At 43.6% G+C, this 26,407-nt stretch overlaps 1 protein-coding gene across 11 annotated transcripts in view; it reads right to left on the minus strand.

Annotated features, from left to right (window-relative positions):
• Nucleotides 1-26,407, minus strand: part of akap9 (A kinase (PRKA) anchor protein 9) — a 362,971-nt gene that overhangs the window by 274,140 nt on the left and 62,424 nt on the right. For all 11 annotated transcript variants that reach the window (XM_068012548.1, XM_068012537.1, XM_068012517.1 and 8 more), the window contains exon 3: nucleotides 9,775-9,819. In XM_068012548.1, coding sequence (XP_067868649.1) covers nucleotides 9,775-9,819 — 45 coding nt within the window. The remainder of the gene's footprint in view (nucleotides 1-9,774; nucleotides 9,820-26,407) is intronic.

Here is a 26,407-nt window from a genome sequence, read left to right on the forward strand (position 1 = left end):
TCCTCAGGTTGAAGTCCTAAATTGGGGGAAGGCTAATTTCGATCGCATCAGACAGGAACTCTCAAAAGTTGAATGGGAGAGGCTGTTTACAGGTAAAGGGACATCTGGCAAGTGGGAGACTTTTAAAAGTGAGATAGGAAGAGTTCAGGGCCAGTATGTTCCTGTTAGACAGAAAGGCAAGGCTGGCAAGCTTAGGGAACCTTGGTTGACAAGGAATATTGAGGGTCTGGTCAAGACAAAGAAGGAGGCATATGTCAAGTATAGGCAGCTGGGATCAAAAGAGTCCCTCGAGGAGTATAGGGGATGTAGGACTACACTTAAGAAAGAAATTTGGAGGGCGAAATGGGGCCATGAGATTTCCCTGGCAGATAAGATAAAGGAGAATCCTAAAAGATTCTATAAGTATATTAAGAGTAAAAGGGTAGCTAGGGAGAGAGTAGGTCCCCTTGAGGATCAGTGTGGCAATCTATGTGTGGAGCCATAGGAAATGGGTGAGGTCTTAAATGAATATTTCTCGTCCGTATTTACCGTGCAGAAGGTCATGGAAGCTAGTGAGTTCAAGGGAGAGAACAGCGATATCCTGGAGCATATCAACATTACAAAGGAGGAGGTGTTGGAGGTTTTGAAGTGCATTAAGGTGGATAAATCCACAGGGCCTGACCAGGTGGATACTATGGGAAGCAAGGGAGGAGATTGCTGGGGCCCTGGCAGTGATTTCTGTATCATTGTTAGCCATGGGTGAGGTACCGGAAGACTGGAGGATAGCTAATGTTGTGCCTTTATTTAAGAAGGGCAGCAGGGATAAGCCAGGGAACTACAGGCTGGTGAGCCTTACATCAGTGGTGGGAAAGTTATTGGAAGGGATTCTGAAAGACAGGATTTATATGCATTTGGAAAGGCATGGTCTGATTACAGATAGTCAGCATGGCTTTGTGCATGGGAAATCATATCTCACAAATTTGATTGAGTTTTTTAAGGAGGTGACCAAGAGGACTGACGAGGGCAGGGCGATAGACATTGTCTACATGGACTTTAGCAAGGCCTTTGACAAGGTCCCGCATGGTAGGCTGGCCCAGAAGGTTCGAACACATGGGATCCAGGGTGAGCTAGCAAATTGGATACAAAATTGGCCTGGTGATAGCAGGCAGAGGGTGGTAGTGGAGGGTTGTTTTTCAGATTGAAGGCCGGTGACCAGTGGTGTGCCGCAGGGATCGGTGCTGGGCCCTCTGTTGTTTGTCATATATATTAATGACTTGGATGTGAATGTAAGGGGCATGATTAGTAAGTTTGCAGATGACACCAAAATTGGTGGTACAGTAGACAATGAAGAAGGTTGTCTAAGGTTACAACAGGATATAGATCAACTGGGAAAGTGGGCAAGGGAGTGGCAAATGGAATTTAACGCAGACGTGTGAAGTGATGCATTTTGGGAAGTTAAACCAGGGCAGGACATATACAGCGAATGGCAGGGCCCTGGGGAGTGTTCTTGAGCAGAGAGACCTTGGCGTGCAAGTACATAGTTCCCTGAAAGTGGCAACACAGGTAGACAGGGTGGTGAAGAAGGCGTATGGCATGCTTGCCTTCATCGGCCAAGGCACTGAGTACAAGAGTTGGGACGTCATGTTACAGTCGTACATAACGTTGGTTAGGCTGCATTTGGAGTACTGTGTGCAGTTCTGGTTGCCGTACTACAGGAAATATGTGATTAAGCTAGAGAGGGTGCAGAAAAGATTCACAAGGATGCTGCCTGGTTTGGAGGGCTTGAGTTATAAAGAGAGATTGGATAGGCTGGGTCTGTTTTCTCTGGAGCGAAGGAGGCTGAGAGGGGACATGATAGAGGTATATAAAATTATGAGAGGCATAGATAGGGTAGATAGCCAGGGTCTGTTTCCCATGGTAGGGGTGACTAAAACTAGAGGGCATAGATTTAAGGTGAGAGGGAGGAGGTTTAAAGGGGATCAAAGGGGTAAATTTTTTACACAAAGAATAGTGGGTATCTGGAATGAGCTGCCAGAGGAGGTGGTGGAGGCAGGAACAGTAGCGACATTTAAGAGGCATCTGGACAGGTACTTGAATGAGCACGGCATAGAGGGATATCGAATTAATGCAGGCAGGTGGGATCGGTATAGATAGGCATTATGGTCGGCATGGAAGCGGTGGGCCAAAGGGCCTGTTTCTATGCTGTACGACTCTATGACTCTAATTGTGAGTGACTTGAATTGGATTGGACGAATCAGATGGCAAAGGTAGCCTGGAAGATGAGCTCAGAGTGTATTTGAGACAATTTCTTAGAGTACTATGTTCTAGTGCCAACCAGGGAGCAGGCTTTTTTTAGACCTGGTAATGTGAAATGAGACAGGATTAATTAATGACCTCATAGTAAAAGATCATCTAGGTAATGCAAACGTGACTCATGCAAACGAGGATGGTATGTTGTCTCCCTGGAGCTAGGGTCAAGAATGTCATGGAGCGGATGCAGGACATTCTGAAGGGGGAGGCTGAACAGTCAGAGGTCATGGTTTACAGACCAATGACATAGGTAGAAAGAGGGATAAGGTCCTGCAACAAGAATTCAGCGAGCTTGGTAGCAGATTAAAAGGCAGGACCTCAAAGGTTGTAATCTCTGGGTTACTCCCAGTGCCACGTGTCAGTGAGTATAGGAATAGGAGGATAGAGCAGATGAATGCGTGGCTGAAGAGATGGTGCAGGAGAGAGGGTTTTAGTTTCCTGGATCATTGGGTCTGTTTCTGGCGAAGGTGGGACCTGTGCAAGTCAGACGGGTTGCACCTGAACCAGAACGGGACCAACATCCTTGCAGGGAGGTTTGCGAGTGCTGCCGAGGGGGGGGTTAAACTAATTTGGCAGGGGGATGGGATACAGAGTGGAGGTACAGTATACAGTGATGCATTGCCAAATATAGAAGAGAAACTAAGTCAGTCTGGCAAGCAGAGCAAATACAGACCTGTTAAGGCACAAGCGAAGAATACACGGCCAGATTGCATCTATTTTAACGCAAAGAGTATTACAAGTAAGGCAGATGAATTGAGGGCGTTGATTAACACATGGGAATATGATATTATTGCTATCAGAGACATGGTTCAGGGAAGGGCAGGACCAGCAGCTCAATATTCCAGGGTGCAGAATCTTCAGGCGAGACAGAAGGGGGTGTTGTAAAAGAGGAGGTGGCATTGCACTACTGATCAAGGAGGGATGATATCTTAGAAGGCTCCTCAAATGAGTCCATATGGATAGAACTTAAAAACAAAATGGGCGCAATCACTTGTCTGGGAGTGTACTACAGGCCTTCAAACAGTCAGGGAGAGATAGAGCAGCAGATATGTAAGCAAATCTAATAGAGCTGTAAAAATAATAGGGTAATAATAGTAGGGGATTTCAACTTCCCCAATATCAACTGGGATAGTCTCAGTGCAAAAGGCTTAAACAGGGTGGATTCTTAAAGTGCATCCAGGGGAGCATTTTGAGCCAGCACGTAAAAAGTCCTACAAGAGAAGGGGCGGTACTGGACCTAATCATGGGGAATGAAGCCAAACAAGTGGTAGAAGCATCAGTGGGATGCATTTCGGGGATAGTGACCATAACTCTAAGATTTAAGGTAATTATGGAAAAGGACGAAGATGGACCAGTAATAAAGGTACTGAATTGGGGGAAGGCCGATTTCAATATGATAAAACAGGATCTGGCCAAAGTGGACTGGGAGCAGCTACATGTAGGAAAGTCTACATCAGACAAGTGAGAGTCATTCAAAAAGGAAATAGTGAGAGTTCACGGCCAACATGTTCCCGTAAAGGTGAAGGGTAGGACCAACAAGTCCAGGAACCCTGGATGCCAAGGGATATAGAGGATTGGATCAGGAAAAAAAAAAAAGGTGGCTTATGGCAGATTCAGAGGGCTGAAAACAGCAGAGGCACTAGAGGAGTATAGAAAGTGGGGTGGCGGCGGGGGTACTTAAAAAAAGTAATTAGGAGAGCAAAAAACACTTGCGGGCAAGATAAAGGAAAATCCCAAGGCGTTTGTTTAAGTATATTAAGGGCAAGAGGGTAACCAGGGAAAGAGTAGGGCCCGTTAGGGTCCAAAGTAGCAATCTGTCTGTGGAGCCGCAAGACATAGATGAGATTTTAAATGATTACTTTTCATCTGTGTTCACTATGGAGAAGGACGATGTAGGTGTAGAGATCAGGGAGGGGGATTGTGATATACTTGAATAAATTAGCATTGAAAGGGAGGAAGTAGATACGGTTTTAGCAGGCTTAAAAGTGGATAAATCCCCAGGCCCAGATGAGATGTATCCAGGCTGCTATGTGAGGCAAGGGATGAGATTGCAGGGGCACTGACACAAATTTTCAAATCCTCTCTGGCCACAGGAGAGTGCCAGAGGACTGGAGGAGAGCGAATTTGGTACCATTATTCAAGAAGTGTAGTAGGGATAAACCAGGTAATTACAGGCTGGTGAGTCTAACATCAGAGGTAGGGAAACTATTGGAAAAAATTCTGAGGGACAGGATTAATCTCCACTTGGAGAGGCAGGGATTTATCAAGGATAGTCAGCATGGCTTTGTCGTGGGGAGATCATGTCTAACAAATTTGATTGAATTTTCCAAGGAGGTGACTAGGTGTGCAGATGAGCGTAAAGCAGTTGATGTAGTCTACATGGACTTCAGTAAGGCTTTTAATAAGGTCCCGCACGGGAGATTAGTCAAGAAGGTAAGAGCCCATGAGATCCAGGGAAATTTGGCAAATTGAATCCAAAATTGGCTAAGTGGCAGGAGGCACAGGGTGATGGTCGAGGGTAGTTTTTGCGATTGGAAGCCTATGACCAGTACTGCAGAGATCGAGGGTGGGACCCTTGCTGTTTGTTGTATACATTAATGTTTTAAACGTGAATATAGGAGGCATGATCAATAGGTTCGCAGGTGACATGAAAATTGGTGGTGTTGTAAATAGTGAGGAAGAAAGCCTTAGATTACAGGACGAAATAGATGGGTTGGTAAGATGGGCAGAGCAGTGGCAAATGGAATTTAATCCTGAAAAGTGTGAGGTGATACATTTTGGGAGGGCTAACAAGGCAAGTGAATATACAATGGATGGTAGGACCCTAGGAAGTACAGAGGGACCTTCGTGTACTTGTCCATAGATCACTGAAGGCAGCAACATAGGAAGATAAGGTGGTTAGGAAGGCATATGGGATACTTGCCTTTACTAGCCGAGGCATAGAATATAAGAGCAGGGAGGTTATGATGGAGCTGTATAAAATGCTAGTTAGGCCACAGCTGGAGTACTGTGTACAGTTCTGATATCCACACAATAGGAAGGATGTGATTGCACTGGAGAGGGTGCAGAGGAGATTCACCAGGACATTGCCTGGGCTGGAGCATTTCAGCTATGAAGAGAGACTGGATAGGCTAGGGTTGTTTTCCTTAGAGCAGAGAAGGCTGGCGGGGGGGGCAGGGGAAACCTGATTGAGGTACAGAAAATTATGAGGGGCAGAGATAGGTTGATAGGAAGAAACGTTTTCCCTTAGCAGAGGTGTCAGTAACCAAAGGGCATAGATTTAAGGTAAGGTGCAGGAGGTTTAGAGGGGATTTGAGGAAAAAATTTTCACCCAGAGGGTGGTTGGAATCTGGAACACACTGCCTGAAGGGGTGGTAGAGGCAGGAACCCTCACATGATTTAAGTAGTACTTAGATGAGCATTTGAAATGCCATAGCCTACAAGGCTATGGGCCAAGTGCTGGAAAATAGGATTAGAATAGATAGGTGCTTGATGGCTGGCATGGTAACATGGGCCAAAGGGCTTGTTTCTGTGCTGTATAACTCTATGACAGTGATAACATGAATTTCACATTCAGTTTGAGGTTGAGAAGTTTGGGGCGGCACAGTGGCGCAGTGGTTAGCACCGCAGCCTCACAGTTCCAGGGACCCGGGTTCGATTCCGGGTGCTGCCTGTGTGGAGTTTGCAAGTTCTCCCTGTGTCTGCGTGGGTTTTCTCCGGGTGCTCCGGTTTCCTCCTACAAGCCAAAAGACTTGCAGGTTGATAGGTAAATTGGCCATTATAAATTGTCACTAGTATAGGTAGGTGGTAGGGAAATATAGGGACAGGTGGGGATGTTTGGTAGGAATATGGGATTAGTGTAGGATTAGTATAAATGGGTGGTTGATGTTCGGCACAGACTCGGTGGGCCGAAGGGCCTGTTTCAGTGCTGTATCTCTAATCTAATCTAAGTGTGGGTCTAAGACTAGTGTCTTAAACTTGAACAAAGGCAATTACAAGGGTATGAGGACAGAGTTAGCTAAAGTGAACTGGGAAAATAGGTTGAAAACAGATAAAAGATAGGAAAGTGGAGAAGCAGTGGCAGACATTTAAGGAGATATTTCATAACTCCCAGCAAAGATATATTCCAGATTATGAGAAGGATGCACCATCCTTGGCTAACTAAGGAAGTTAAGGATGGTATCAAATTGAAAGAAAAAACATACAATACTGCAAAGATTAGTGGTAGGTCAGAAGATTGGACAGATTTTAGAAACCAGCAAAGAATGACTACAAAGAGGGAGAAATTAGAGAGAGAGAAAGCTAGCTAGAAATTTAAAAACAGATAGTCAGAGCTTTTACCAGTATTTAAAAAGGAAAAGAGTAACTAAAGCGAGCGTTGGTCACTTGGAGGGCGAGAGTGGGGAATTAATAATGGTAAACAAGGAAATGGCGGAAGCATTGAACAGGTATTTTGTGTCTGTCTTCACTGTGGAAGACATTTAAAAAAATCCCAAGAATACTTGAAAATCAAGAGATAAAAGGGAAGGAGGAACTTAAAACAATCATAATCACTAGGGAAAAGGTACTAAGAAAACTAATGGGACTAAAGGCTGACAAGTTCACTGGACCTGCCAGCTTTCATCACAGGGGGCTGAATTTTACCAGCCCCTCGACGCTGCGGGCCGCTAAAATTCTGCAGGAAGAGGCTCGCCTCGACCAGCGACATTGAGAAGGGCCCGCTGCATATTACCAGCAGAGGGGAACCTCAGCGCAGCCCCCTCGCCGCCGGGCCCTTCGTCTCCATACGTAGATTGCCACTAAATATATTCAAATTGACATACCTGCCGTCCAACGCCAATTTTACAGCCTCCGTTCAGCCTTCGCGCGCCTTCGGAACTCCGCACAGAGTTCCGAGGCGAGAACCTGGTGGGGAGGGTGGAATAATAAAAATTTCAGGGTGGGAGGGGTGGAGGAGCGGGGAAATCAATTTTGATTGGATGTAGGGATGGTGGGAATGGGTTGAAGGGCAAAAGATTGAAGATTGAGGGGATTTGGGGGGGGTGGGAGGTTCAGATATTTGAAAAATCAATTGATGGTCATTTCGGTCAATGAAACTGTTGGGGAAGGGCCTCCATCACGTAATTTTACATTTAATAAAACTCAGTAATGCTTTCCCTTTAAAAATAATTATCAGGGCTTAAAGCCCTTTAGAAATGGCGCCTGCGCTGTGGCGCCAGATGCCGTTGCCGGGGGCGTTGCAGCTGCCCCTTCTACGTCATTGGGGACAGCCGCTGCAACTCTTCTATTTAAATGAGCCCCCGTGCTTAAGATCGTGGTGGCTTGGCGGCTGGCCCTGAATGCGGGCACGCCGCTGTGTTTAAAAGGCGCCGCTGCAGAACACATTGCCCATATAAAGTTTAGTTTAATTTTAGTTTAGTTTAGTTTAGAGATACAGCACTGAAACAGGCCCTTCGGCCCACCGAGTCTGTGCCGACCATCAACCACCCATTTATACTAATCCTACACTAATTCCATGTTCCTACCACATCCCCACCTGTCCCTATATTTCCCTACCACCTACCTATACTAGGGGCAATTTATAATGGCCAATTTACCTATCAACCTGCAAGTCTTTGGCATGTGGGAGGAAACCGGAGGAAACCCACGCAGACACAGGGAGAACTTGCAAACTCCACACAGGCAGTACCTGGAATTGAACCCAGGTCACTGTGAGGCTGCGGTGCTAACCACTGCGCCACTGTGCCGCCCAGGGTCTTAAAAGTGGCTGCAAAGATAGTCGATGCATTGGCTATGATCTTCCAAAATTCCCAAGATTCTGGAAAGGTCGCAGCGGATTGGCAAATCGCAAATCTAACACCTTTGTTCAAGAAAGGAAGGACACAGAAAGCGGGAAATTATAGGCCAGTTTGCCTAACATCTGGCATAGGCACAATATTAGAATAATTATTAAGCAGTCATCCAATCTGCATTTGGTCTCCCCAATGTAGAGGCGAAAGCATTGTGAGCTGCAAATACAGTAGACTAAATTGAAATTAGTACAAGTAAACCGCTGCTGCACCTGAAAGGAGTGTTTGGGGCCTTGGATGGTGAAGAGAGAGGTGGTAAAAGGGTAGGTATTACATCTCCTGCAATTGCATGGGAAGGTGATGAGATGCCGGGGGTAATGGTGGACTGGACCAGCATGTCGCGGAGGGAACGATCCCTTCGCAACACTGACAGGGAAGGGGAAGGGAAGATGTGTTTGGTGTTGGCATCACGCTGGAGGTGGTGGAAATGACGGAGGATGATCCTTTGGACGTGGAGGATGGGTGGCTTTGCAGAACACCTTTGCTCAGTCCGCAAGCATCTCCCTGAGCTTCCATTTGCTTGCCACCTCAACACATTCCCCTGCTCTCATGCCCACATTTCTGACCTGGGCCTGCTGCAGTGTTCCAGTGGACATCAACGCAAGCTCGAGGAACAACACCTCATTTTTCGATTAGGCATTCTACAGCCTTCTGGACTGAACATTGCATTCACTAATTTCAGAGCATGATTTGCCCTTTTTATTACTATTTTGTTTTCTCAATTTTTTAACCATGTGCTTGCCTTAAACTTAGTTTTTCATGTTTGTGCTTTTGGACAGAGCTGTTCATTATTCTGTCATTAGCACTCTCTCTGCAATAATGCTGTCTTTCACCACACCATTAGCACATTCCTTTTACCTTTGCCCCATGACCTCTATCAGTTACTCTCTCCTGCCCTCTGCCCTATCACTGCCTAAACAGAATATCTTCTAGAGGTCTAGAATCACTGACAGCAACTTCTGGATTTCTGTTTAATTGTGCATGTGCAGATTCCAGAAGTTGTTATACTAATGCTACCCCAGCCCACCTCCTTAGAATAGATTCCATTATTTATTGATGCTAGCCATCTACGTCAGATTTGTTCTCTTTTTTAAATGCTGATATCATGGTTCCCTGTTCCTAGTCCTGCAGAATTGGATCACTGCCCAGTAATTCTTTCATGATGTTTAGTGCCACATAAGTTTCCTTCTTAGAGTTCTTTAGAACTCCATGATCTAGCTACACATAAATTCTTTTAAATGATCCAGAATGGCAAATGGAGTACAAAAACTGGATAGAAAATTTGTAATTCTCTTTTGGAGAATAATTCTAGAAAATATGAAAATATTTTTCTTCAGTTTCACCACCAATTTGAATCTTTTAAAATTCCAAGTTCTCTATCTACTCCTACTTTTATGATAGAGGAAAAATGTTTTGATATTGTGTGCTAACATATTTCGCTATACTTAACTCTGAAATCTGTTAAGCACCTCTAATTTCCCTTTGATTCTTGATCACTGCTAAGAGTTCCCCTCTTCTTTCTTTTAGTTAGGTAGCTTGTTTTCTTTACATTTTTGCTTACCAAAGAAATGATACTTGAATATTACTTTTAATAATTTGAGCTCCAAAGAATATGCATTCTTTACAAGATATTTACCTCTGATGTATAGTCATCAGCTGTTGTTGAGACTTCACTTTCTGGCTGAAAAATAAACATATATAAATTAATTAAAAGCATTTAAAATTTTCAGAATAATTAAGTAGAATAGACATCATCAGTGCTCATAATACAGCGGAAAGTTAAAAAATGCAGTGTCTAACTTTACTGGGCCCATTCCCCACACTTTGTGCAAGAATCAATACAATGGACCATAGAAACAAAGATCTAAATTGCCATGGCTACCTTAATCATTCCTATTTATCTAAAACTTTAATGTAGCGTTTTAGAAAATAGCAAAGGGCCCCCAAAAAGTTGATAAAGGAAATAGAATAGAATATGAGAGTAAACTAGCCAGTGACATAAAAACAGATTGTAAGAACTTTTATAAGTATATCAGAAGGAAGTGAGTAGCTAAAGTAAACGTTGGTCCCTTGGAAGCAGAGACAGGAGAAATTATCATGGGGAATGAGAAAATGGCAATATTTTGTGACTGTCTTTATAGTAGAAGATACAAGTTCCATACCACAAATAGGCAGTAACCTAGGGGCGAAAAAATGTGAGGATATTATGGAAATTCATATCAGCAGAGGAAAAGTATTGGAGAAACTTAAGGGACTAAAATCTGATGAATCTCCAGGAGCTGATGGCCTACATCCTAGGGTTCTTGCAGAGATAGTGGATGCGCTACGATTTTCCAAAATTCCTTAGATTCAAGAACTGTTCCATCAGATTGGAAGTTGGCAAATGTACAGCGCTTTACAAGAAAGGAAGGAGAGAAAAAGCAGGAAACTACAGGCCAGTTAGTCTAACATCAGTCATTGGGAAAATGCTGGAATCTATTATTAAGGAAGTCTTAACAATGTACTTAGAAGAGCACAGTATGATTAGAACAAGTCAACATGGTTTTACTAAAGGGAAATCCTGTTTGACAAATTTATTACAGTTTTTTGAGGCTGTAACTAATAGGGTAGATAAAGGGGAACCAGTAGATGTAGTATACCTGGATTTCCAAAAGACATTCGATAAGAAGCCACACAAAAGGTTAATTGGCAAGATAAGGGCTCATGGAGTTGGGGGTAATATACCAGCATGGATAGAAGATTGATCAACAGACAGGAAGCAAAGAACGGGCATAAACGGGGCATTTTCAAGTTAACAGGCAGCAAATAGTGGAGTGCCACAAGGATCAGTGCTGGGGCCTCAGCTATTTACAATCTATATTAATGACTTAGATGAAGAGACAGACAGTAATATATTGAAGTTTGCTGATGATACAAAGGTAGACGGAAAGATAAGTTGTGGGGCTGAGAAGCTGCAAAGAGATAAAGAGAGGTTAAGTGAGTGGGCAACAAGATAGCAGATGGAGTATAATGTAGGGAAGTGTAAAGCTATGCACTTTGGTCATAAGAATAGAAAAGCAGAATATTTTTTTAAAAGGTGTGAAACTTGTAAGTGTTGATGCGCAAAGAGACTTGGATGTGCTTGTACAAGGAACACAGAAAGTTAACATGCATGTACAGCAAGCAATTAAGAAGGCAAATGGCATGTTGGCCTTTATTGCAAGGGGATTGGAGTACAGGAATAGGGAAGTATTGCTACAATTGTACAGGGTTTAGGTGAGACCACATCTGGAATACTACATGCAGTTTTGGTCCCCACATTTAAAAAAGGATATACTTGCATTGGAGGCAGTACAGCAAAGGTTCACCAAATTGGTCCCTGGGATGAGGGGGTTTTCCTATGATGAGAAACTAAGTAAATTGAGTTTGTATTCTCTGGAGTTTGGAAGAATGAGAGGTGATCTCATTGAAACATACAAGATTCTAAAGAGGCTCGATTGGGTAGACACAGAGATTATTTCCGCTGGTCGAGGAATCTAAAACATGGGGACGCAGTCTCACAAGGGGCCGATCATTTAGGACTGAGATGAGGAGAAATTATTTCACTCAAAGGGTTGTGAATCTTTGGAATTCTCCACCCCAGAGGTTTGTGGATGCTCCATCGTTGAATACATTTAAGGCTGGGATAGACACATTTTGGTCTCTCAGGGAATCAAGGGGTATGGCGAGCGAGCGGGAAAGTAGAGTTGAATCCTAAGATCAGCCATGATCGTTTTGAATGGCGGAGCAGGCTCAATGGGCCATATGGTCTACTCCTGCTCCTATTTCTTGTGTTGCGTTCTTGTGTTCATGGTCACAGCAATAACTTCCATTTATTTAGCACTTTTAACATATTAGAACATCCATGGCACAGACAGAAATTGACAGTAAGAACTTAGAATCAAGAAGAATTGCTCCCTCCACATTCAATGCCTACCTCAGAAAGCTTGAAACCAATATAAACCATTTCAACAGCCTACAGTGCATACAATCAGAGCCCAGAGACTTGCCATCTTGAGTTCTGCCAATATTTTCAGAACTGGAATGTTTCATGTCCCTTCATCAGACCTGGTACTAGGAAGCACACAACATTGTTTTGCTGCAAAGGGATATCAATAGCCTAAGTCATTAAGCAAAACTATAGCAGATGGAATTCAATGTGGGAAAGTGTAAGGTTCCAAGACAGACAAATCAGAATATGTTGTTAATGAGAGAAGGCTAGGCGCTGCAGAGGAACATGGAGACTTAAACTTTGTTATACTCAAAGCACTATAAGCTAGTGCACATTTACAAAAAAAAAAATCAAAAAAGCTAATGGAATGGTGGACATTATCTCAAGAGGCCTGAAATACAAAGTGAGGAATGATGTTTCAGTTATACAGAGCCTTGGTCAGACCCCATCTGAAGTACGGTGTTCAGTTTTGGGCACGGAACCTCAGGAAAGATAGAATGATCTGGGAGGGGGCGAGTGAGCAGATTCATCATGATATCAGGGCTTAAGCCAGTTAAATTATGAGGACAGGTGTATAAACTTGTCTTGCATTCACCTGAGTTTAGAAGGTTGAGTGATGATCTAATTGAGGTGTTTAAATGGATAAACTGATTCGATAGAGTAGATATAGAGAAGTTATTTCCTCTGGTAGAATTCAGAACAGGGAGATGCAATTTTTATAAGAACTTGATTGTTTAGGAGTGAAATCAGGAAGCACTTTTTCACACAAAGTGTAGTCGAAATATGGAATTCTCTCATGCAAGGTAAAGGTATCAAGGGATATAGATCAAAGAGAGTAAAATTGACTGAAGGTACAGATCAGCAATCATCTAACTGAATGGTGGAACAGGTTAAAAGGGCTAAATGGCCTCCTATATTGTAATTCCTGACTTAATTTCAACATTGATCTTGCTGCTTGTGGACTTAACCTAACCTGCCTGCCTCCCGGTCCCAGAGCTGACAGTTGCATTCCAACAGAACTTTGCAGTTAATACAGTTTTGCACTTCACTGAACCTGTGAACTGACAAGCCCCACCTCTGGCTTTCCACTTACTCTGGATGGAAGTCTGGTGCCAAGACAGAGGATTTCACAGAGAGGTTCAGTGGGAAGTTGGGGCTGAGTGTGGAGCCAGGACATAGCAATTCATGGGCTGAGGCTTGGGATTTCAAGTTGTACCCAGCAGTATAAATCTCGAAATTTGTACAGGGTAGCTTAGTGCCAATCAATATTTGTCACTGATTCTTGATACGGTACATAATGTTCATGTGCACATATGAAAATATTTACAGAAGCTATTAACATCTTTTTCCACTCCTGAGGTACTCTATTTAAAAAATGTTAACGAGGTACTGTGGGTTGACTTATTATAATATATGCCAGTTAAAAGGGCCTATCTGCACAGCAGTAATTATAAAACGATTGTTGAGAGTGTTAAAATATGCGTGTTTCTATGCTGGCTTAAGACCAAATAGACGACTCTTCATCATTATCTTTATAACCACTTGCTAGACATGTTCTTACGTAAATTATTTGTCCATCTTTTCTTGTTGTTTATGCTTTATATATTGTGCTGTAGAACTGTTTCTAATCAAGCAGATTTATTGGAAAATTTGTTATCTGCTGTACCCCCAGGTCAACGTTATTGCAATAATATTTTAATTGATTTAGGTGACTTTTAAAAAGCACCAACATACTTTTAGCATGAATATAAAACAGTTCTACACTATCCTATCATGGGATTTAGGGGCATTCTTCCCCCTGAACTGAATCATAAAGTAACTTGGAGATTGTTGTAAAAACCCATCTGGTTCACTAATGTTCTTTCGGGAAGGAAATCTGCTGTCCTTACCTGGTCTGGCCTACATGCGACTCCAGACCCACGGCAATGTGGTGGACTCTTAAATCCCCTCTGAAATGGCCTAGTAAGTCAGTCAGTTGTATCTATCCACTATGAAGTCAATAAAGAATGAAACCGGTCGGACCATCTGGCATCGACCTTGGCACTGGAAACGACAAAAACAAACCCAGGCCTGTCGACCCTGCAAAGTCCTCCTTACCAACATCTGGGGGTTTGTGCCAATGTTGGGAGAGCTGTCCCAAAGACTAGTCAAGCAACAGCCTGACATAGTCATAGTTACGGAAACATACCTTACAGGCAATGTCCCAGACATTGCCATCATCATTCCCGGGTATGTCCTATCCCACCGGCAGGACAGACCCACCAGAGGTGGCGGCACAGTGGTATATAGTTGGGAGGGAGTTGCCCTGGGAGTCCTCAACATAGACTCTGGACCCCATGAAGTCTCATGGCATCAGGACTAAGATGAGCAAGGAAACCTTCTACTGATTACCACCTATTGCCCTCCCTCAGCTGATGAATCAGTACTCCTCCATGTTGAACACCAATTGGAAGAAGCACTGAGGGTGGCCAAGGGTTCAGCATGTACTCTGGGTTGGGGACTTCAATGTCCATCACCAAGAGTGGCTTGGTAGCACCACTACTGACCGAGCTGGCCGAGTCCTAAAGGACATAGCTGATAGACTGGGTATGCGGCAGGTGGTGAGGGAACCAAGAGGGGAAAACATACTTGACCTCGTCCTCACCAATCTGCTTGCCCCAAATGCATCTGTCCATGACAGTACTGGCAGGTGTGACAACTGCACAGTCCTCGTGGAGACGAAGTTCCACCTTCATGTTGAGGATACCCTGCATCGTGTTGAGTGGCACTACCTACGAGCTAAATGGGATAGATTTCGAACAAATCTAGCAATGCAAAAGTGGGCATCCATGAGGCACTGTGGGCCATCAGCAGCAGTAGAACTGTACTCAACCACAATCTGTAACCTCATGGTCCGGCATATCCTCCACTCTACCGTTAACATCAAGCTGGGAGATCAACCCTGGTTCAATGAAGAGTGCAGGAGGGCATGCCAGGAGCAGCACCAGACAAACCTCAAAATGTGGTGTCAACCTGGTGAAGCTACAACCCAGGACTACTTGCATGCCAAACTGCATAAGCAGCATGCGATAAGAGTTAAGCGATCACATAACCAATGGATCAGATCTAAGCTCTGCAATCATGCCACATCCATCTGTGAATGGTGGTGGACAATTAAACAACTAACTGGAGGAGGTGGCTCCACAAATATCCCCATCCTCAATGATGGGGGAGCCCAGCACATCAGTGCAAAAGATAAGGCTGAAGCATTTGCAACAACCTTCAGCCAGAAGTGCCGAGTTGATGATCCACCTCGGCCTCCTCCTGAAGTCCCCAGCATCATAGATGCCAGGCTTCAGCCAATTCGATTCACTCCGCATGATATCAAGAAACGACTGAAGGCACTGGATACTGCAAAGGCTATGGGTCCCGACAATATTCCGGCAATAGGACTGAAGACCTGTGAACTTGCTGCGCCCCTAGCCAAGCTGTTCCAGTACAGCTACAACACTGGTATCTACCCAGCAATGTGGAAAATTGCCCAGGTATGTCCTGTACACAAAATACCTGGGGGTTACCATTGACCAGAAACTGAACTGGAGTAGCCATATAAATACCGTGGCTACAAGAGCAGGTCAGAGGCTAGGAATCCTGCGGCGAGTAACTCACCTCCTGACTGCCCAAAGCCTGTCCACCATCTACAAGGCACAAGTCAGGAGTGTGATGGAATGGGTGCAGCTCCAACAACACTCAATAAGCTCGACACCATCCAGGACAAAGCAGCCCGCTTGATAGGCACCCCATCCACAAACATTCACTCCCTCCACCACTGACGCACAGTGGCAGCAGTGTGTACCATATACAAGATGCACTGCAGCAATGCACCAAGGCTCCTTAGACAGCACCTTCCAAACCTGCGACCTCTATCAACTAGAAGGACAAGGGCAGAAAATGCATGGGAACATCACCACCTGCAAGTTCCCCTCCAAGTCACACACCATCCTGACTTGGAACTATATCGCCATTCCTTCACTGTCGCTGGCTCAAAATCCTGGAACTCCCTTCCTAACAGCACTGTGGGTGTAGCTACCCCACATGGACTGCAGCGGTTCAAGGCGGCAGCTCACCACCACCTTCTCAAGGGCAATTAGGGATAGGCAATAAATGCTGGCCTAGCCTGCCCACATCCCCATGAACGAATCAAAAAAAATTAATCATTCGGTTGAAAACTAAAGTCTTTGTCTTGTGAAGTTCAACATTCCTTTCTCTGAAAATAAAGTTCATGTTCTTTGTATTTAATTATAGATATGATTTTGTTCTTCAGAATAGGTTTGAGAGATTGTGGGAGACTTACTATTCATGAGGAAATGCCTTGAAGCCACAACCTCAATATTCAAAATAGCAGGATTTTTTTCAAAGTACTTCAACCCCGAACATTAACATAGTTTCAAATAATTCTTGATTCAAAACTAATTTCTTGGGTAATACATTTTATTAAAATTTTAATTTTGCCAATGTAGAATGTGAACAAAAACATTTGATTTCCACATTCTCAACCAACCTTAAGAGGAAAAACACTCATTTATAGAATGCCATTCCTTTCTTCAGGATATTCCAAAGCTAATTCATATGACAGCCACTTAAATTGAAGTCCAATCACTATTGTTATATGGACAAACCACAGCAGCCAATTTGTGAAAAGCATGTCCCACACAACAATTGAGACATTATTAGATTTTTGTTTTGGTGGTCAGGAGCACAATATTCTGGTCCTTATATAAAATACGCTATTTTAGAAGTTCTCAAACAGGGATAATAGTCCACAGAACTTGATAAATAAAACTATTACAAATATTTTGGGAAAATAATCTTTGCGTAATAGTTAACATTTTTCTTTTGTGAATTCTGTTGACCAAAGTGTACTTGGTTGGAGAAGGTATTCAATCTTATACCTTGAGAAATGATAACTAGCATTGGCAGAATCCTTCACTTAGGTTAACAAGTATCAGCTATATTGCTAAAAATAGAGACATGTTGAAGCTTTTCGTCTTGCACTCATCAGGACAATACGCAAGAATAACCAATGTAGGGAAAAACAACAACCTACACTGCATGAGAAGAGTGCTGATTGGTTGGCAAGTGAACTCTGATTGGGAGAGGCGTTGCCTTGGAGAATGCACCAGTTTAAGGCGACTGACAGTTAACTGCCAAGCTTTGTTTGAAATTTAAACCAGGCAGCTTGACTCTGATTGGTCAAGGCATTGCCCTAAGGGATGAACCATCGAATGGCTGTCACTTATTTTGTTCAGCTGAAACAGGCGCAATGTGTGTACATGTTCTCTGTCTGCAAAGAACAGGGCCCTGTGTATTAATATATGTAGCTTCCAATACAAGCAAATGTGCCACACTGAGCCCTACTGACAATCTTAAATTAGCTGTCAGTGTAATTCTTAGCGCACACTGCGGATTATTTAACAAACCTTGTTCAATCGCAGAATCACATCTAATGTTGGACACTGGTGTTTTGCGTTTTGCAAGCACGGACTGGTTGGGTACGGCCTTTACCTTGCCCGTTGCGAACAGCGGAAGGAGCATGTTGTTTGATACAATCAGACAGTCTTTGGGACGTACAGCCTATATACCTAACATCTCACTGGCACTGAAATTCATATATCACATTACTCATTTGTGTGACAGGCAGGACGTCTTTTTGGCTTGACAGCAGCATCCCGTTAGTGGCCAACACCACACTTGTTACTACTGCACAGTAGCAGCGTGAATCAGCTCGCTTTACCCGTTGCTCAAATTTTTGGATACATCACCCTTCCAGGGTAATTTGAGGTAGACTGGGCACTTTTCAGGGCCCAACATGATGGCCTTAGGCCCATTCATAAGTTTGCGCGATGTACAGTGAGAAATGATCCGATCAGGGTAGCCATTGTCACACAGGATGTCTTTGATTCGCCCTATTTCAGCATCAAGCTTGCATGGTGAGCAAATGGCTTGGGCCCTATTTAAGGAAGAGATATTTGCTGACTTCAAACTCCTCTACTCCCAAATTTCCCACCACAAACCAGCATCCACTGAAGATGCTGAATCCTTGAGAGCGTGCCTCACTGATCTAGCAGACTCATATTGCAGGATTCTGAACGACATGTCTGATTTCCACATGCAACATGAATGACAGCGCTGCATGGCCTTAGGTCCAACCCGGACATACACATCAGTAAACCTGACAAAGGGACGGGAATAGTCATCCTTAACAAGCGTGACTATATCAACATTCTTAATGACGGCTCCAAATTCGTATCCATTGGACCTGCCGCTCAACAAGACAGGACAGCCTTGCTCGAAAGCAAGCTCAAGAAACGCTTGCTGGACTTGTGTAAGAGCAATGAGCTGCCGTGTGATATATTTGACAGCGTTCGTCCTCACAGCTCACTGCGTCCGCATATGTATGGGCCCCCCCAAGACACACAAAAGTTATGTCCCTCTATGCCCTAGCTTATCTATGACCAGTTCTGCACAACATGAATTGGCCAAATGGTTGAGCGAATTGTTACAACCAGTTTTGAGCAAGTTCTCCAGATATACGGTGAAGGATTCCTTCACATTTGCAAAGACCATACCGGACTTGCACATCGACAGCAATGCTGTGTACATATGCTTATTTGATACTGCTAGCCTATTCACCAATGTACCACTTAAGGAAGCCATAGATATTTGCGCTACAGCACTATATCATGGCAATCCAGACCCATCACCATTGCGTGAATCAGTAGTCACTGAACTTATGAACTCAGTAACTCGCGCAGTTAAGTTCAGTTTTAAATGACACCATGTATGCCCAAATCGACGGTGTTGCCCTGGGATCCCCTCTAGGCCCAGCTCTCGCAAACATCTTTGTTGGGTTCCATGAGAAACGTGTCTTTGAGGGAATAACACCTAACCTCCTACCTCTTGCATATTTCCAATAAGTAGATGATACGTTTGCTATATTTGAATCCGCAGCTGCATGCAATAATTTCCTTGCACGTCTGAATGGGCTCCATCCTGCGCTCAAATGCATTTTTGAAACAGAGCAGTGAAATGAGCTTTCATTCCTTGTCGTAGTAGTTGTGAAATCAGTTAAGGGGTTCTCTATCACAGTTTACCGCAAACCTACATTCACTGATCAATACACGCGTTGGGATTCTTACAGTAACACATGCTCTAAGATTGGTCTTATCGGCAACCTCATAAATAGGGCCTGAGCCATTGGCTCACCATGCAAGCTTGATGCAGAAATAGTACGAATCAAAGACATCCTGCGTGACAATGGCTACCCTGATCAAAGCATTTCTCGTTGTATATCACACAAACTTATGAATGGGCCAAAGGCCGTCATGTTGGGCCCTGAAAAGTGCCCAGTCTACCTCAAATTACCCTGGAAGGGTAATGCATCCCAAAAGTTTGAGCAACAGGTAAAGCTAGCTGCTTCACGCTGCTACTATGCAGTAGCAACACATGTTGTGTTTGCCACTAACAGGATGCTGCTGTCAAGCCAAAAAGACTCCCTGCCTATCACACGAATGAGTAATGTGATATATGAATTTCAATGCCAGTGAGATGTTAGGTATATAGGCCATACATCCCAAAGGCTGGCGGATCATATCAAACAACATGTTCCTTCCGCTGTTCACAACGGGCAAGGTACAGGCTGTACCCAACCCACCAGTGCCCAACCAGCCCATGCTTGCAAAACGCAAAACACAGTGCCCAACATTAGATGTGATTCTGCGATTGGACAACATTTGCTAAATAATCCGCAGTGTGATAAGAATTACGCTGACAATCAATTTAAGATTGTCAGTAGGGCTTGCAGTGTGGCGCATTTGCGCATATTGGAAGCTACATATATTAATACACAGGGCCCTGTTCTTTGCAGACAGAGAACATGTACACACATTGCGCCTGTTTCAGCTGAACAAAATAAGTGACAGCCATGCGCTGGTTCATTCCTCAGGGCAATGCCTTGACCAGTCAAGCTGCCTGGTTTAAATTTCAAACAAAGCTTGGCAGTTAACTGTCAGTCGCCTTAAACTGGTGCATTCTCCATGGCAACGCCTCTCCCAATCAGAGTTCACTTGTCACCAATTGGCACTCTTCTCATACAGTGTAAGTTGGTGTTTTCCCCTACATTGGTTATTCTTGCGTATTATCCTGATGAGTGCAAGACGAAAAGCTTCACGTCTCTATTTTCAGCAATTCCCAAATTCTGTACTACCGAACGAATATCAGCTATATGTTAACTCTGGGCTTTGGTGCAATTTTTCCCCTCCCTTGCACTTCCTCACAATGGCAGAACTTTCAGCTTTTTCGGCCCCATCCTTCTGGAACTCTCTTCTCCTCCCTACCCTCACCCTTCCCAGCCCACTTCTTTGCCATGCTACACCCCTTACCACCTTAAAAGCCTCCTGAAAACAATGCCTTTTGATTGCTTTTGATTCACCTACCACTTGTTTTTTCTTTCTACTGTACACAGTACCTCAAGGTGTTTTATTATATTAAAGGTCTTTTAGAAATAAAAGTGGTTGTTGGCATAACTTAGTAACTGTTTTCAGCTGGTATCCTAATTATATTGTCAGTAATTACTGATTAAAAAACAAACAAACAGCGGGATGTGAGAATTAAATTTAGTGCTGTGTAATACTGATGTTTTTCAAAAGTTGTAAGACCCGACTGCTACATTTATATCATAAAACTAACGCTTTACTCGACCGGTGTTCTGGATTCCTCCCCGTTTATATTGCGAGTAGATTCCAAAGCGCCAGAATAACCTACAACAGGTCTGCACATGCACACATGTTTGAAAATAGTTACCTTATTTTCTAGCTGTGAAACCTACTCAGGAATCTGTGGATACAGGTTAATAACCAGTGGGAGCATTTATATTGCTATCACAAACTTGCCTTTGCATGTGCTGGTGAAAAACACTTTTAGGTATGTCCATTCTATAGCCTAGCTAATTTTAACAGTAATTTTAACTATAAAATGATTGGAGCAGCATTACACAATTGCTCATTCTAAAGCTGGACATCAATGTGTATATTTGAGATGCATAAGTTGCTGCAGTTACACCATAGTGGGCTTTGGTCTTTCACCTTGCTTTTTCAATAAAAAAGACAAATCCTATCCATAAAATACCACAAATTGGGTGTGTGCCACACCATTTGTTGTGCATTTGAAAAATTTGGGAGTTCTGTTATGTAGAACTCCGGCCTTCTTATGTAGTAGTTCAAATTAGAGTTAACCATATATTTCAAATTAGTTATTAAGCACTGTGATCTCATCAACTACATGGATCAAATTCAGAAGTCAATTTTGAGCACTCTGCTTAGTGTAACATATTATGTCCCCAACATACAAAAAAGGTATTAGACTCCATAGTCTATGCGAAAAACATTTTTAAAAATGCAGTATGGTTTGCAATTGAAGATAATCATATTAAATATTTCATACAAATGTAGTTTTTTTTAAATTGAGTAAGGGCGCACCAAGTGGAAACGTCGCCAGAGTGAGACATAATCAGAGCGTGAAGGTAGGAATTTGGTTCACGTAGGAATTCGGTGCAAAGGGGAAAAGAGGAATTGACGTGTGATGTTCCAGCAAAGAAGGTAAGTGATTGATTGGTGAACATTTTCTCTTTTGTTCTTATCTAAACTAAGGAATTTTAATTGCGGTTAGTATAACATTAATTAGAATAAGAAGAATCTTCTGAGAGTCAGGTTATTTATTAGTAAGGTTTTATCAGTAATAGTAAGGTTTACCAGCAGTGGTAAAGCTTTTTAACTGGGGCTTAGTAGTAGCATTTATTCATCGTGAATTAAGAAAATAAACTAACACATAAAAAAGATGGCAGGGCAGGTGATGTGTTGCGGTTGCACTCTGTGGGAACTGGTGGATGCCAGTGCGAACCACAGCAAACAGGTCTGCAGTAAGTGTCTGCGACTCAAGGAGCTTCGGCTCAGAGTCAATGTGCTGGAGGCCTAGCTACAGACACTGCAATGCATCAGGGAGGGGGAAAGTTACCTGGACACTTTGTTCCAGAAGGCAGTCACGCCCCTTCAGGATAGGGTCTTCTGATTTGATGAGTGGTCAGGGACAGGAGTGTGAGGCAGGTAAGGGAATTGAGAAGGCAGAAGTGGAGGAGCCTCAGCCCTTGCAATTGTTCAACAGGTCTGAGGTTCTTCCGATTTGCATGGATGAGAGCGAGGGCCGCAGGGTGGATGAACAAACTGACCATGGCACCGTGGTACAGCAAGCCATTCAAGCGGCGGGAGTAAATAGACAGTATAATCAGGGGGATAGACACAGTTTTCTGCAGCCAAGAGTCAGAGTCCAGAGGCTGTGTTGCCTGCCCGGTGCCAGGGTTCAGGACATTTGTTCAGGGCTAGACAGGAACTTGCAGTGGGAGGGGGCAGATAAAGTTGTCGAATTCAATGTGGGTACCAACAACATAGGTAGGACTAGGAAAGAGGCTCTTCATAAGGAGTAAAAACAGCTAGAAGCTAAATTAAAAAGCAGAACATCAAAGGTTATAATCTTTGGGTTATTACCCGAGCCACGAGCAAATTGGTGCAGGTAAATAAGACCAGAGACTTGAATGGGTGGCTCAAATGTGTGGATTGGTGTGGGAGAGATGGGTTTCAATTCATGGGACACTGGCACCAGTACTGGGGAAAGAGGTAGCTGTACCATTGGGACAGTCTTCACCTGAACCGTGCTTGAACTAGTATTCTGGCGAGTCATATAACTAGGGTGGTAGAGAGGGCTTTAAACGAAAGAGGTGGGGAGGAGTGAGGGATCAAGTGAGGGAAGATATGATAATTTAGAGAGAGAGAAGGCAAGAGAGCAATAAGGGTAATGATAATCATAATGTGGCAGGAAGGGACAGAGTGTACAAATTAAGAGTGCGCCAGCAGATAAAGCAAGAGGGAAATAAGAGAGGGTGGAAAGGTTCGGGTGACGGGAGATTTAAAAATCCAAAGAGAAAGGTCAAGGCATCAGAACAGTATAGTGTTATGGGTAAAGACAAGCAGAATGGAACAGGAAGGAACAGAAAGTTGAACAATTGTACATCAGCCAATAAGGTCATTGCAGGGAATAGAAATTTAAAAAATTGAAATTAAAAGGTTCTTTAACTGAATGCGCGCAGCATCTGCAATTCGTTAGAAGAACTAGTGGCACAAATTCAGGTAAATGACTTAGATCTAATCGCCATTAGAGTCATGGCTACATGGTGATGAAGGTTGGGAAATAAATATTCCAGGGTACACAATATTTCAGAATGACAAAGGAGGATGGGTAGCCTTGATAGCAAAGGATGACATAAGGACATTTGTGAGAAAGGATCTGGCCTCAGAAGATCAAGAAGTAGAATCAGTATGGATGGAAATTAAGAATAGAAAGAATCAGAGAACACTGGTGGGAGTAGTTTATAGGCCCCCTAACAGTAGTTATACCATTGGACAGAGCATTAAACAAGAAATTATTGGAGCTTGCAACAAAGGCAATTAAATAATTGTGGGGATTTTATTCTTCATATAGACAGGGACAATGAAATTGGCAAGAGTTGTCTAGAAGAATGAGTTTGTAGAATGTTTTTGGGACTGTTTCTTGGAGCAATATGCAGTGGAACCAACTAGGAATAAAGCTATCTTAGATCTGGTACTGTGTAATGAAGCAGGATTAATTAGTAATGTCAGAGTAAAAGATCCACTGGGAAATAGTGATCATAATACCACTGAATTCGATGTTAAGTTTGAAACTGACATACTCCAATCACAAACAAGAATCTTAAACTTTAACAAAGTCAATTATGTAGTTATGAGGGGAGAACTGGATACGGTAAATTGGTTAAATAGATTAAAAGGTATGGCGGTAAATGAAAAGTGGGAAACCTTTAAAGAAACAATTCAAATAGTTTAACAAAAATACATTCCATTGAAAAACAAAAACTCAGCAAGAAAGACCCATCCATGGCTCACTCAGGAAGTTAAGGATTTCTTTTGGGCCTCCTTATCTCGAGAGACAATGGATACGCGCCTGGAGGTGGTCAGTGGTTTTTGAAGCAGCGCCTGGAGTGGCTATAAAGGCCAATTCTAGAGTGACAGGCTCTTCCACAGGTGCTGCAGAGAAATTTGTTTGTCGGGGCTGTTGCACAATTGGATCTCCCCTTGCGCCTCTGTCTTTTTTCCTGCCAACTACTAAGTCTCTTCGACTCGCCACATTTTAGCCCCGTCTTTATGGCTGCCCGCCAGCTCTGGCGAATGCTGGCAACTGACTCCCACGACTTGTGATCAATGTCACAGGATTTCATGTCGCGTTTGCAGACATCTTTATAGCGGAGACATGGACGGCCGGTGGGTCTGATACCAGTGGCGAGCTCGCTGTACAATGTGTCTTTGGGGATCCTGCCATCTTCCATGCGGCTCACATGGTCAAGCCATCGCAAGCGCCGCTGACTCAGTAGTGTGTACAAGCTGGGGATGTTGGCCGCTTCGAGGACTTCTGTGTTGGAGATACGGTCCTGCCACCTGATGCCAAGTATTCTCCGGAGGCAGCGAAGATGGAATGAATTGAGACGTTGCTCTTGGCTGACATACGTTGTCCAGGCCTCACTGCCATAGAGCAAGGTACTGAGGACACAGGCCTGATACACTCGGACTTTTGTGTTCAGTGTCAGTGCGCCATTTTCCCACACTCTCCTGGCCAGTCTGGACATAGCAGTGGAAGCCTTACCCATGCGCTTATTAATTTCTGCATCTAGAGACAGGTTACTGGTGATAGTTGAGCCTAGGTAGGTGAACTCTTGAACCACTTCCAGAGCGTGGTCGCCAATATTGATGGATGGAGCATTTCTGACGTCCTGCCCCATGATGTTCGTTTTCTTGAGGCTGATGGTTAGGCCAAATTCATTGCAGGCAGCCGCAAACCTGTCGATGAGACTCTGCAGGCACTCTTCAGTGTGAGATGTTAAAGCAGCATCGTCAGCAAAGAGGAGTTCCCTGATGAGGACTTTCCGTACTTTGGACTTCGCTCTCAGACGGGCAAGGTTGAACAACCTGCCCCCTGATCTTGTGTGGAGGAAAATTCCTTCTTCAGAGGACTTGAACGCATGTGAAAGCAGCAGGGAGAAGAAAATCCCAAAAAGTGTGGGTGCGAGAACACAGCCCTGTTTCACACCACTCAGGATAGGAAAGGGCTCTGATGAGGAGCCACCATGTTGAATTGTGCCTTTCATATTGTCATGGAATGAGGTGATGATACTTAGTAGCTTTGGTGGGCATCCAATCTTTTCTCGTAGTCTGAAAAGACCACGTCTACTGACGAGGTCAAAGGCTTTGGTGAGATCAATGAAAGGATAGTATTAGAATAAAAGAAGAGGCTTACAATGTTGCAAAAAAGAGTAGCAAGTCTGAGGATTGGGAGTGTTTTAGAAACCAAAGGGCCACCAAAAAGTTGATAAAAAAGGGAAAAAATAGAATGAGAGTAAACTAGCAAGCAATATAAAAACAGACTGCAAGAACTTTTATTGGTATATAAAAAGGAAAACAGCAGCTACAGTAAACATTTGTCCATTAGAAGCAGAGACAGGAGAAATTATCATGAGGAAAGAGGAAATGGCAGAGGCATTGAACAAATATTTTGTGTCTGTCTTCACAGTAGAAGACGCACATTTCATAACCAGAAGTAGACAGTAACCTAGGGGCTAATGAGAGTGAGGAAATTAAGGAAATTAATATCAGCAGAGAAAAAGTATTAGAGAAACTTAAGGGATTAAAATTTGACAGGGCTCTAAAAGAGATAGCTAGAGAGATAGTGTTTATGTTTAGAGATACAGCACTGAAACAGGCCCTTCGGCCCACCGAGTCTGTGCCGACCATCAACCACCCATTTATACTAATGCTAGACTAATCCCATATTCCTACCACATCCCCACCTGTCCCCTATATTTCCCTACCACCTACCTATACTAGGGGCAATTTATAATGGCCAATTTACCTACCAACCTGCAAGTCTTTTGGCTTGTGGGAGGAAACCGGAGCACCCGGAGAAAACCCACGCAGACACAGGGAGAACTTGCAAACTCCACACAGGCAGTACCCAGAATTGAACCCGGGTCGCTGGAGCTGTGAAGCTACAGTGCTAACCACTGCGCCGCCCCTAGTGGATGCACTAGCTATGATTTTTCCAAAATTGCTTAGATTCAAGAACTGTCCCATCAGATTAGAAGTTAGCAAGTGTAATACTGCTTTAAAAGAAAGGAGGGAGAGAG

Source organism: Heterodontus francisci, chromosome 2 (genome assembly GCF_036365525.1).
Source record: "Heterodontus francisci isolate sHetFra1 chromosome 2, sHetFra1.hap1, whole genome shotgun sequence".
NCBI classification, from domain to species: Eukaryota; Metazoa; Chordata; class Chondrichthyes; order Heterodontiformes; family Heterodontidae; genus Heterodontus; species Heterodontus francisci.